Below are 14086 nucleotides of genomic sequence, written 5' to 3' on the forward strand. Positions count from 1 at the left end.
TCTGTTGCAGATAAGATCCTTAAATTGGCAGTGTTTTTGAGAAGATTAGAGTTATTTGTTTCTCTCTCAAATTGACAAATTTTTGTCAATTTCTTTTGGATTTTGCTCAGGTTCAACAAATTTAACCTGTTCCATCTAATCACTCGACAGTGTATGATAAGCAGCAGAATTTAAAGTTGCCAATTTGGTAATCTCTGCAGCAAAACTATCCCAGGGTATGATGGCATATGCCCTCAATTGTACTGCTTGTACAGTTTGTCAACATTTGTCCCACTCTTGCACTGGGTAACATAATATCATGCATCAGATTTCCACCAGAGAAGCACTTTGACAATGAGGTGTTCTTCATTGTTTTGTTGTTTTTTTTAATAGATTTTTTGGTAATTGTAATGCTTTAAAAGTGTGTTACAGTTTTGTTTGACAGGGAGTCCCATGTACTGCAAGAGTGGCTTGAATTTGTTCAGTCAAAATTTGTATTGATTTTGTGCTCCACAGAACTAATTTCTGGAGGCATTAAAGTATGTGCAGAGTTATTCTTATCTGCAGAATTTCCTCAGCATAGATAAAGCTCCCATGTCTCTTGCTCCTGAAGTGCACATTCAACTCCCAATCATTGTATTAATGCATGTTGTCATTGGTAAAGCCCCCGTTCCACTATGCCGTTCTCGCTACGATTTGACAATTTTCTCAGGTCGGGAAGGATCGGGTAAAACCTGAGCCGATCTAGACACAGTACGATGTTAGAACGCTTTAAGTACGCTGCAGTTACGACTACCAAGTGCTTGCTACGCTCTTGCTACGATGATCGGGAATGAGACATTACGATCTCTGCCGCTGCCGGTACGCTTTAGAACGATATAGCTACGCTGTCAGTGCGATGTTGCCGATGTTATCCGATCGATGCACGCTGTATCTACGCTCTTTTAAAACGATCTATACGATCTTATCACGCTGTTACCCCGTTCAGAGAGCTGAAAAGTGCCCGATGTGCCCCGATGTACCCCGATTCGACTGTCGGTCTGCAGTCAGTCAACTTATTAGCATGCAGAACCGAAGAAATATACTGTGGACCTCAAAGAGGCTCCTCAACTCACGGTTCTTTTGCAGCAATGCATTGTATAAACAAAGACGTGCTGATTTTCCAAGGCTTTTTCTTGATGTCCTTGCTTTTATAGTCCGTCTTCCTCCAGTTGTAGATGATTTCATATTCTTCAAAATTCTGCTATGTCCTCTTCCTCCTCTTTCAGCATCACGTGCAGTCTTTCTTTCTTCGCCTTTTGGGTAGCTGCTTCGCTGCTTTCTTCTCTTTTTCTTCATCTCTTCTTCTTCTTCGAAAATTACAGCTAAAATTACTTCCCGTTCTTGTGCCGATGTTACTACGCTCAGAAAGACCTTGCTACGCTCATCCCGCTGCGTTTACGCCGTCACTACGCTCTCCCCGCTGCGTTTACGCTGTCACTACGCTCTCCCCGCTTGCCGTACGATTAAAAATATGTCAATTTTGATCGGGGAGATCGGGAAGAAATTTTGAACCGGTTCAAAATTTCTTCCCGATCTGAAAAAATGCCCACTCCAACCCTGACCTCCACACGCTGCTGCTACGATGCTTTCGATCCCCGTACGCTTTTGCCGCTCTCTCCCGATCTGCTAGATTGGGACAGATCGGGGTCCAAATCGTGATAGTGGAACGGGGGCTTAAAGGAATGAACTTATGGGGGGGGGGGGGGGCAGGTTTCCCCAGCATATCATCTGGATTCAGTACATATATCCACAATCTATATACCAGTACATTATGAGTGAAACTTTCCCTTTGATGCCACCTGTAAGAGAAAACTTAATAATAAAAGAAACCTTGTATTAGCTACGGTAGTTAATTATCAGTCTACTTCAACCATTTTCATGTCAACCAGTGATAAAAAGTACTAACAGTGAAATGGATCGATTGCAACTCTTTTGGCAATGGCCATCTCTGCTCAAAATGATTGTGATTGTGGACATGATTAGTTTGTCTTTGTTATATTGGCGTCGTAGGTCGGGAAGGAGTCGTGGTAGAGTCAAGATCACTGTTGGTACAAGGGAGAGTGGAGTGTAATTTTTATACCCCCGCCAAACGAAGTTTGAAGGGGGTATATAGGAATCAGCGGACGGTCGGGCGGTCGGGCGGTCGGTCGGGCGGTCGGGCGGTCGGGCGGTCGGGCGGTCGGTCCGTTGCAAATCTTGCGTCGCGAACTACTTCCTCAGTTTTCAACCGATTCCCATAAAACTTGGCACAGATGTGTGCCTTGGGTTGTAGATGTGCAAGACGTATTTTTTGACAGTACCCAAAAGTACGTTGCCATGGTAACGGCATATTATGGGCAAAAATGGGTACAAATCTTGCGTCGCGAACTCCTCCCACAGTTTTCGATCAATTTTTATGAAATTAGGTACAGATGTTCGTCTGAATATGTTAATGTGCAAGACACATATTTCCGCAGTGGCAAAAAGTGCGTTGCCATGGTAACGGCATGTTATTGGTAAAATATAGAGCAAAATGCTTCATGGCAAAACTGCTTCATCAGTGTTCTTCCAATTCTCATGGAATTCATATTGAATGTTTGTCTTAGGATATAGGTCAGCGTGACACATTTCTTGACCGTGACAAAAAGTATGTTGCCATGGTAACAGCTCACATATTATGAGCCAAAATGATGGAAAATTTTGTGTTGCAAACTACTTCCTCAGTTTTTGCCCAATTTCCATGAAACTTGGTACAGATGTGTGCCTTTGGTTGTAGATGTGCAAGACGCATTTTTTGACAGTACCCGAAAGTACGTTGCCGTGGTAACGGCATATTAATGGCAGAAGATCAAGGAAAGATCTTGCGGATTTAACTACTTCCTCAGTTTTTTGACCAAAGCTTATGAAATGTGGCACACACCTTGATCTTGGTGGGAAGATGTGGAAGACATATTTTTCGGATGTGTCGGAAGCTGCGTTGCCATGGTAACGGCATATAAATGGCAGAAGATCAAGGAAAGATCTTGCAGATTGAACTACTTCCTCTGTATTCGACTGAAGCTCATGAAATGTGGCACACACATTGGTCTTGGTGGGAAGATGTGCAAGACATATTTTTTGGACGTGTCGGAAGCTGCGTTGCCATGGTAACGGCATATTAATGGTGGATGATCAAGGAAAGATCTTGTGGATTGAACTACTTCCTCAGTTTTTGACAAAAGCTTATGAAATGTGGCACACACAATAGTCTTGGTGGGAAGATGTGCAAGACATATTTTTCGGACGTGAAGGAAGCTGCGTTGCCATGGTAACGGCATTTAAATGGCAGAAGATCAAGGAAAGATCATTCCTTGGGTAAGACTGTCGTCATGGGGCGGGGGTATTAATCACCTTAAGTGATATTTCTAGTTAGTTGCTGAGAGAAACCCTGAAGACATACAGTAGATTTTGATTCATTCAATAAGCATGATAATGATAAGGTAGCTGATCTGTAATAGTCTAGTTAACTGGACTCACGGGACAGCGCATCTGAGGGAAAGCTTCCATGACCCAGGAATTATAAAACATGTGCTTTTGAGCATTACATAACGTTGTATTTGCTACTTCAAAACAAAACCTTTGGTGGAAATGGAAGGGGGGGGAAGCATGTAAAAGAAATTTGTAGTCATGTGCTGGAATGTTTCTTAGTTGACGTAGCTGTGGTTTGCCTGTGGCTTGAGTAGCTATTGGAGGTTTTATCATCTCTGGCCATCACACCAGTGTTTCTATGATACCAGTCACTTCACTCATGTGTACAGTTAGCTGTATGTAGCCGTTAATAGGACGCCCATAATTTGCATCTGGCTCACTTGTACCTCTTGTTATGTACATCTCGAGAGTGTCATTCTAACAGTCATAACAGACTTTTGTGTGTTGATTGAACGATTCATTGTATACATTTTATGAATTCATATATTTATATAGATTGTAAGCTTTGTTATGCTTTTATATACATGCATGCTTATACTATATCTTCCCACCTATTTTCTGTCTCCTATTTGGTTTGCTTGTTGCACTTCATGTAACACTACTTACATCCAGTTAAATTGTGGGCCTAACCTTTTTCAATACACAGCATGTTGTTGTCATCAGTAATACCGCTTGCATCTCATGTTATAAGGACTAATGAAAAATTCATTACCAATAATGTATTGACAAAAACAAACTTATATTGAGCAGTGATGTCAGACGATTAATTGCTGTTATATTGACGGGAAAAAAAGACATTATAGATTGCTTGATCTTGATACAAAGGCATTGTTATAGATCCAGAGGTAGAATGGTTTTCAGATTTTATTTTGTGTGTGGTATAACATTGGTTCATAATATGTGCCCTCAGCACTAGAATGTTGAGAAAATTCTTCAGAAATCACTGCGTTTTCTGAGATATTCTGATATTTTCATTCCCCACCAGAATTTCAGTGCAAATGATAACATTCTATTTGAAGTGATCAGATAGTGTTTAGAGTGTTGCATGATACACATACTTTTTACAGTAAGAATCTGTGCTATCAAAAAGAAAGAAAGAAAGAAAGAAGGAACAACATGAATGTATCTACCTTCTGCAGTATTTGTGCATTGACATACTTTGTATGTTGCTGTTCCAGATTTTCCCATACACACACACACAAAAAAAGTGTATCACCTGCATAAGCCTGGCTCCATTATAGTTTTGCAAATGTCTTGTTGCCGTGGAGATTGCTGTCGTGATGCTCAAAGCTCTCATTTTCTTCTTACCAGGAGGATGTGTCCTCTGCTCTTGCCCAGGAGCAAGCTTCAACAAAGACAGTGCTAGAAAGACTATTCCCTGGTGTCAGTTTAGAGTCATCCTTGGTGAGTCTAGTGTTGCATAATCTTCAGCAAGACCTAAAAATGGATAAATCAGTACTGAAAATCATAAATCGAGAGTTATCACAACTTTGACTTCCGACTTTCAAGTCAATGTTTGGTATATGGAAGCGGATGAAAGATAATGTTTCAATACAGCCAGCTATTCAATTGTTTAACTTGAATAAAAAACAACAACAACAAGGTGATGATGAAGTATAGTGTTCATACCACAGCACTCTCAGAAGTGTTATCTTTCTCTGCATGTGACAGACATGGCGTACCAGCAGGTTATACTTTACTTTACTTTACTTTACTTATAGTCAGTACATTTATTTTTATAATCATGATTATAATTAGGATTTAATATTCTCATTGGTGCTATTATGACAGTGATGATGATAGTAATCTCGCTATCATAATTATGTTCTTCACTTTGTGCATATTTGTTGTATTTTTTTGAATGTATATTTAGCAAATGACAATACAAAAATTGTATTGCTTCATTTTCTTTCAACACATATACTTACAGTACATGTTTGTTACTAGGCTAGTCGTGCAAGTTTCATATAATGCATGCAGTGTGTTGTAGGTAACTGTTTGGACCAGTAAATTTTGGAGACTCGTGAAACTTTCCTTATCAGGAAATGTCTAGTGAGAAGGTGACATTCAAGTGATGTTCAGTGGTTGCTTGCTCCTTGTGAATTAGCATCTTCTTTAATGAAGTGATGTGTAAGAAAAGGACAGAAAAAACAATCCTAGTAACCATAAGATACTGGTGTGTCTTTACTCCATCTCGTGTAGGCTTACAAGGACTGGTTAAGTAAGTTTGAGAAGGAGGCTGCACAAGTACTTAGCAAACAATCTTCCACAAGTTCAGAGGTGAGTTGATGAATCTCTGTTTAACTATGTTGTGTGGCTATCTATGCAGTCATAGAAGCTTGAAAATTGACATACTTGTTGTATTTGGGTGAGATTGAGGTATATGAAGTGTTTATCGGCCAGGTGATCAAGATTCTTGATGTGACAGACCTTGGCCCTTTGTGCATTATTCGCTAATATCAAATGTACCATGATTTTAGACTTCCACTAGATAGAAAATAAACTGAAGCAATTGGATCAGGGCCATTTTGAGGTGTATGAACATAGATGATTAGTGTCTTTTTGATGTAATTTAAAAATCATAATTTTTCCACTGTGCTTGTCTTGTAACTCATCAAGTCCTCAGGAACATTTGATGCAGAAGTTATCATGTCATGGCATAGACAGCTTTGATCCTCACTGCATATCTTATATTGGAATAGTTGATAGAATTGGTTAAATCTATAAAATATGTACAAAATCAAGAATAGTGTAAAAAATGTGCCAATTTTAGAGAGAAATATGTACTTTGATCATCTGTAGTGTGTTGCCAATAGATAATCGGGTATTAGATTAGCAATAAAAAGGTTTCTACTAATTCAGCAACCAGAACAAGCAACTAGTTATATGAACCTCAAAGGGTTCAATTGAAAGACAATTTTTGTTTTGTTTTGCTATGGTAACCCGAAAAACAGATATACAAAAGCACATTTTGGGTTCATTTTTTTTTTCCTTTGTATGTTTAATCACCTGATATTCCTTTTCTCCCCTTTTGTCTTTGTTTTTCTTATTTCTCTTCTATTTCTCTTCTTTTACTCATTTTTACTGTGTGGTGTCTTGTATATCTCCTCTTCTCCTCTATCAACATCCTCATCACCATGTTCTTTTTTTTTCTTTTCTCCTTCTCTTCTTCATCCCCTTTCTTTCTTTCTTCCTTTCCTCCTCCTCCTCTTCCCCTTCATATTCTTTATTTGATTATCATTCTTGCCATGGTCTACCTCTGTGTACTCTCTTCACTTGCTGTCATGATGTCAGGCTGAGGAATATGCCCTGAAGATCAACACGCTAGAAGCAGAGAAGGACCAACTGTCGTCACAGTGCCAGCATTACCAGTCCGTGCTTGCCGAAACCGTAAGTACCCCCTCTTAGGTTTCTATTCCAATGAGACAGAAAGAAGGATATTACTGGTTGTTGGTTTTCCAGCAAAGTAAGGTGTATCATTTCAGTTACGATTCGACTCATAAACATAAAACAAAACCAAAGGAAAGTGGGTGAGCTGTATCTCTTTAATAAGTACATGTATAGTTAATGTTTACATCATTTTTTACTTCAAACACACAAACAAACAAACAAACAAACAAACAAACAAACAAATAAACAAGAGAGAACATTTCAAATGCCAAAAGTGCTTCCTGGGAGAGAAATGAAACAGGATGAAAAGAATAAAAGATAGATACACAGATAGATAGGATAGAAGAAGCGAGAGAGTTAGCGAGGGCAATTATCGACAACACAAAAGGTATTTTTTAGTATTATTTGGCTCTTTTAATGTAAGCATTCTTAAGGAAAGAAAAAAAAAACTTTCTTTGCTGTGCATATCTAATGTTTTGTATATATTTCTTTCAATCAACTCATTTTATTTTATTGCATCCATAATTCTATGTCAGTCAAATGTGCAAATATGATATTTGATTATTCAGTACACACGTGTGAAACATATCTTGAGTATTTTCTACAGTTTTTAATCATAGAGAATATATTCATATTTCAAACAAGTCATCGAACTTGGTTTTTCTCAGATCTTTGATTTTAGAGTTGTTGTATATATGAGATGATTTCTTTTATTATATTTCTACTTTTTATCAAGTTTGGATGAAAAATTTCCCTTGTGTCGATATCACATGTTCATATTATGTCATAAATGATTGTCCACATATGTTTCACTTGATTAATATAAGACCCAAACAAGCTTGTGCTCTGTACAAAGTCTTGAGGTTTGATTGCCTGCATTAGAAAAATGTTTTATTTGTTTGTTGATTTTTTGCAAGGGGAAAAAGAAATTGTCAATGAGCATGTTCAAATGTAAACATTTCTGTCGAGTTTTGTTATTCAACCTGATATATGTTGAAGAATGTGACAAAGCATTTTAACAGGTCATATACTTTGCCTGGTATCTATTTACTGTGATTGTTTGGAATTCAGTTTGTAAGAGCATGGTGTATATTGTTTACTCGTTTATATTTGCTTGATATTAATAAGTGTTTTCTGTTTGTATGTATTTAGCATGTTGGTGTGTTATTCTATCATTTGCGTCAAGTGTTGTATGATGCATCTATTCTTTACGATCATTTCCTGTAACACTACCTCTAAAGATATCATTTGGTAGGGTAAAACTGTTCAGTTGGTTTACTCCTTAACTAGATTTATACTTTTTGATATGCAGTTTAGATATTTCATGTATATTGTGTTTTGTTTTGTTTTTATTTCAAGCATAACATATTCCTATAATTATGAAAGCCTACAAAAATGCAGAAATAAAAACACCTGCAGTTGAGTTTTGTAAGGGACTGTGAGGAGAGCATGTGTTTGTAATACATTATCTGCAGCAGATTACTGTATACGCCATATGATATATTTAGCGAGTCTAAATTTTCACGAATCAAGACTTCCCGACGATATCGTGGGTGGTTTCGCGATCATGGAGTCCTGTACTGAATGGAGAAATGTATACGCATACATCACATTCATCTGGATCAGAGTCAATATTTTCGCGTGTCTTTAATTTTGCGAATAGCAGCTGACTCGCGAAATTTGCGAAAATAGAAACCTCACGAAATATTTGTGGAAGTATCCTGATTTATGTTATCTTTAGTTATCAAAATATTATTTCAAAGACTTTGTATGAAGTTGTTTTGGAGGATCTTAAAAGAGTATATTTTACTTTAACAAATAGAATAATACATTTACTTGCTGTTTTATTTGTTTGTATATCTCTTTTGCCATGCATGCAAGATGTGTAAATGACACTTTTTAACAGTCATTAATCAATGTGTAGTCATAGGCTCTTTTTTATAACCTAATCATGTGTGATCGATAAAGCAGTGTGTCCCATTAAATTGCTGTAGTGTCAGAATTGTATTCATATTTTTTTAGACATAATCATTGTTCAACCAAGTCAAAGCATGTGTAGCAGTAAATGACCCTGACAGAGAGCTAAAGTAGTGTCTAAAGATGCATCGAAGGAAGAATAACTGTAATGCATGCTTGTGCTTTCACTGGGTAATCACTGAAACCCACAAAACTTTCTCATATGCCTCAACGTATGTGCCTGTCAAGTTTTCATAAGACTTGTTTGCGACTGGTGTTTGATAGTAGTTTTGAACTATCTAAAACTGCAGAGACTTTGTATCTCTTTTCAGGAGGTAGAATGAAAATTTGCTAAGGATTGATTTGTGACTTGATTGCTCATTCAGGCTTCTCCAAAAGCAGTGAGATGTCTGTTGGTGAACTGTCACTTCTGAAAAAGCGCTGAGCTGAAATCTGTATAAATCCTTGTGTAATGGGAGTTAAGCAAATCATGAGAAGTCAGAGCATGTTGCTGTTGCACTGTCAGTTGTCAAAGGTCATAGCATTTCTTTGTTTATGCAGTCAGATTTTTTTTTTCTTTGAGCGTTATACTGCATGAAGTTTTCACTAACTCTGAGTTGTTGTGATTCTATATAAAACTGCACGCTTTCGTCTCACGCACTCCATGTCTGTCTTGTTTCGTCTGCATTGTGGCTTTTAACGAACATTGTGAATACCAAACCAAACCCAACCAAACCACACCCAACAAACAAAATGAATGAAACCCCCCGCAAATTGTTGGACAAAAAGGGCTCCTACTGGTCGAACTGGTTGCTGTTACAGGAGGGCATGGTGAACAAGCTCCAGAAGAGTGTAGAGTCGGAAGAGGAGCGCTACAGGGGGCGCATCCAAGCCCTGGAGGCGGAAAAGGAGCGGCTCGGCTCCCAGTGCACCGAGCTCGGGGACAAGGCAGCCGCAGCGGAGCGGGCGGCGGGGGAGTCCCACCCTGGCCAGAGCGTGGAGGCCGTGGAGCGGCTAGAGGCAGAGAATAGGGAGATGACCAGACGGGCAGAGGAGGTGGAGGAGAGACTGACCGCAAGGTTGGAGGAGGCGGAGAAGGAGCGAAGTCGTCTCACCATCCAGTGCCAGCACTATGAGGTGGCACTGAGAGAAACAGTAAGCATACCACCTGCTTGCTACAGCATTACTGGGGGACTGCATCGGAATGGAATACATACATGTAGTCTTAACGCATGCATTGTGAATCTGTCTCACTAACAAACAGTAACTGGCTAAATTGTGTGGATGTTGATTGCTCTGGTAGCCCTTGTTTTGTTTTGTTTTATTTACTTTTCTTTTCTATGGGTTTTGTGTTGATGTGTACTAGCTACCTGTTTGCCTGAGTTAGTGTTTTGCTTGGAATTAAAAGATGTGTTTCCTATCATTCTGAATGAAAATTGATCCTGAATGTATCATACATCTTAAATTATTTTTAGGGTTTTTCCTCGTGCTGTAAATTGGAGGCACAATTGCAAGAAATCCAGATTTTCAAAGTTATGTAATTGAATATGAGCATGAAAATTCAATATCATTTATCACTTCTCTGTGCATAGATATGTATTGTCAAGCAATAATCATATGCAAATTACATTTTGTTACATGGGATGGCTAACACATTGGGAGTGGGTCCTGGGATCATATTGATATAAGAAATGAAAACATTTTACTTTCATCCAATGCTTATCTAAAAGTACTCAAAAAAAAAAAAAAAAAGAGTAGACCATGCAGCTTGCACCATCATAGTTTGCTGTTTGCCATTGACGTAGTACACTTTGGTATGAGTTGAGTTTGAAGTGCTCAAATCTTATTTTGACAGAAAGTTACTCATCTGCAGTGCGCATCCTCAAAGCAGATTTCCAGTGGCAAGAGCTCCATGCTGAGTTGATCCCTCACATCCTGCATAAATAATCTTGAAAATTTACTTTATTAAAAGAGAGGGGTGAAAGTCTCCATTCCAATGATTCTCTTAAAACTAAAAGCCATGATCAGCACTGTTTCTACCAAATACAAGGTATATTTTCTCTTTTCCATTACTGTGGTTTCAAATATTAAAAGCAGACAATTAAGTTAAACTGAGTATCTCTCCAAGATAGAAATGACTTGCATGCTATATGTTTCATGCACTTAGAGAGCAGATTGCCTGCCAGAACTAAAACTGGTTTATTTTACACATGCTTTCAGACAAATGAAATTTGAATTTTGTTCTCAGAAAAAGGCTCCCTCTGTTATTGAATGTTGAAAAGCACCACTGTTGTCACTGGAAACTGGTTTTGTGAAAATTTGAGCATCACATAATGATGACTTGTCTGTGCATTTCATTTAAGCTGTAGATTTGTAGAGAATTATTTTGTTGAAAGAAGCGAAATCACATTTCTGGTTTGTGTTAAATGTAGGCAGTGGAATGCCAGTAGTTGCATGAAACCCACATGATTTAAAGAAAAAATGCATGCTCATTGGTACTCATATGCACATGTGCGTGCTCGGGCGCACGCACGCACAAACATACTTATGTACTTAATTACAAGTTTCTTATTATCTTAAACACTGATACACCACAGGGCAAGGGACTGGAAAGAAATGAATTTGTTTTGTACAGAGTGACTTGGTGTCACATGTTTTTACAAGAGTCCATTTGAAACTAATTAATCCACTGTCTAATACAGATCTGAATGAAAAAAGTTTTGAGTGGCCAATTTTTTCTTCAGTTCTTAAAGAGGTTCTTCACATTTATGTACGAAAGGAATGTAAAAGTAGAAACAAACAATTAAAGTGTGTTCATATTTTTATGTAGCAGTACTCTTCTATACTATCAGAGTTCTGTAGAGCGACTGCTGTAAAATGCTACTACTACAACTACTACTTGACGGATGCTTCTGAGATCAAGTTTACTTTGCTTTTGCCAAGTATCTCTGTCCATTATCAGTAATATACTGTATCCTTAATTCATAATCAACTATCTTATGAAAAGTATTGGATATGATTGACAATCTTCAGATGTGTTGCACCTGTATTTCAGCTCTTCTTGTATGTGTGTGCATGCATATACATTATGGTAATGTAATTTGACGGTTTTATTTCATTTATGTGTGACTTTCTGTTTGTATGTATATAGTTGCTATGATTTCTTATACTAAAGTCATGATATCGTTCTGTGTGTGTAATTCTTTCAAAAGTACAGATATATTAGTGCATATTCTTGTCTTATAGATGAATTTATATTCTTCATTTGTGATTACTTTGCAACAGGATTTTTGTTAGTGAGGTTTTGTTATTGCACATTTCAATATTGATTATGTTTGAATTGCCATTCTTTCATTAAAAAGATATTTGATAATAGAAGGTACTGAGTATGATACTCATTAAATTTGATTGTTATCATCACCACTTAAAATGAAATCACTACCAGATATGTTGAATTGTGGTCTTCACCCACCTCATGTTAACTGCTGTACATTTGTGAGTTTCAAACATCAAATGTGCCAAAAGCCTGGAAAAAGCTGAAATCATTCTTCTGTTTATGTGTATTTTGTTCAATTTTCTTTTAGTCTTTCTAACACCTGTAATTTCAGTTTTGAATCCTTTTCATGGAAATATGTGTGTATTTTTTGTGTTTTTGTTTTTTAGTGTGGTTTTGAAGTGTTGTTATGAAATGTTTGCCATTAACCCACTGGGAACTAAATATAACAGTGCTATTGGCATTGTTAACAGACAGTTTACCAATGCAGAGCTCAACACTTTTTTTTTTTCTTTTTTGGTGTCTGGTGGCCCATTAAGACCATTAAAATCTTTGAATCTGAAATTTTGGTGCCTAAAATGGATACCGATATGTGTGATCTGAAATAAAAGCAAAAGTAATAATCTATTTTGAATCTTAGTCGACCAATAGGGCCGTGAAAAGATGAATTTAATCGCGCGACACCATTTTTTCGTGGCCCTGGGCCACCGGGCCACTGCTAATGTTGAGCCCTGCCATGCCTCGTGAACCCAAGAGGGCGTGGCACGCACTGACCACCAATGCAGCCTCACGAAAGTGAAAACAGTTTGTGTGCACGTCCGTACTATGCAGAATATCAGCAGTAACCATGATGTTCTATATGATTGTGATCTGGTCATTTTGTTGCAATTTTTTTTCTCAATAATTTACAATCACTTCAAGTTAGACTTATCATGGATACTGTGCACTTACAAGCACCATACTCACAGCTGATTGGTTGTTGTCTGACTGTTGTTATGGAAACTGCAATCACTGCAGTATGTTGTAATTGGCATAAACAGTGCCTGATATTCAGGCAATGGAGTAGTGGTGGTTGTAAGCATTACAAGCCCAGTTATGAGGATAAGGAAAAAAACCTAAGTAATTTCAAAGCATTCATTATAATTGTGTTGCGGTGTACCATTGGGTTACGTGATTTATTTGGTCGGGAGTTTCATGGCCCTCATTGTATATGCCAGTTATATCATTTTGTCCAGGGAATATTGCAAACATTCTTCATTCATTATTAAATTGCATTTCTTTAGATTGCACCCCCCCCCCCCACGCATGAGATATGGTTGGGCTGCTGAAGTGAATGATTAAAGTCACTCGTCTCTTGTTTTCTGTATTACCTATGAGGACTCTAGTGTATATTTTCTGATTATATTCCATTGAAATCACGGTAATCACAGGCAAATATTGCCTAGGTGAATGGTATATGGCAATTGATGCTGATACAGTGACCGCCAGGAGTGACAAACAAACAGGGTAGGATTATCACAAAGTGTATTTAGGATTCAATAGGTAATGCAATGCCTCACTCATGATATCACCCTCGGTATTGCTTGTGAAAATGTGTAGTTTACTGTACGACACTGCCCGACCTGTCACTTGATGTAACACTGTCTCACCATCTCCCCACTCCTAATCCCATCGTCTACAGGAGGGCATCCTCAACAAACTCCAAAACAGCGTGGAGTCGGAAGAAGTCAAGTGGGAGGAGAGACTAAAACAGACAGAATCCAGCCTGGGCCAGGTAGGTAGCCCAAAAGAATCTGGTGGCCCATGGTTTGTGGTTAGGGACCCCTTTGACTGGGAGCCCCCCCACCACATTGGGCCCACAGTATTGGGCCCTGAGCGTCGGGCCCACCCTCAATCTTGCTATCCTCTATGAAATAAGTGGGCGTAGAAACATTTAGTCCACCACATGCGTGTCTCTTCCTTACTGCACTACTTAGCTTGTCTTTTTTTTAACACTCT

General features: G+C 38.2%; 1 protein-coding gene across 1 annotated transcript in view; it reads left to right on the forward strand.

Annotated features, from left to right (window-relative positions):
- The window catches only part of LOC139718896 (uncharacterized), a 73648-nt gene that overhangs the window by 40798 nt on the left and 18764 nt on the right, over positions 1 to 14086 (forward strand). The window contains exons 15-19 of the mRNA XM_071630344.1: positions 4780 to 4872; positions 5671 to 5748; positions 6763 to 6858; positions 9637 to 9969; positions 13770 to 13862. Of these exons, the coding sequence (XP_071486445.1) occupies positions 4780 to 4872; positions 5671 to 5748; positions 6763 to 6858; positions 9637 to 9969; positions 13770 to 13862 (693 nt within the window). The remainder of the gene's footprint in view (positions 1 to 4779; positions 4873 to 5670; positions 5749 to 6762; positions 6859 to 9636; positions 9970 to 13769; positions 13863 to 14086) is intronic.

The sequence above is a fragment of the Diadema antillarum genome, unplaced genomic scaffold (assembly GCF_040938485.1).
Source record: "Diadema antillarum isolate AM-2024a unplaced genomic scaffold, OU_Dant_1.0 scf00000101, whole genome shotgun sequence".
NCBI lineage: Eukaryota > Metazoa > Echinodermata > Echinoidea > Diadematoida > Diadematidae > Diadema > Diadema antillarum.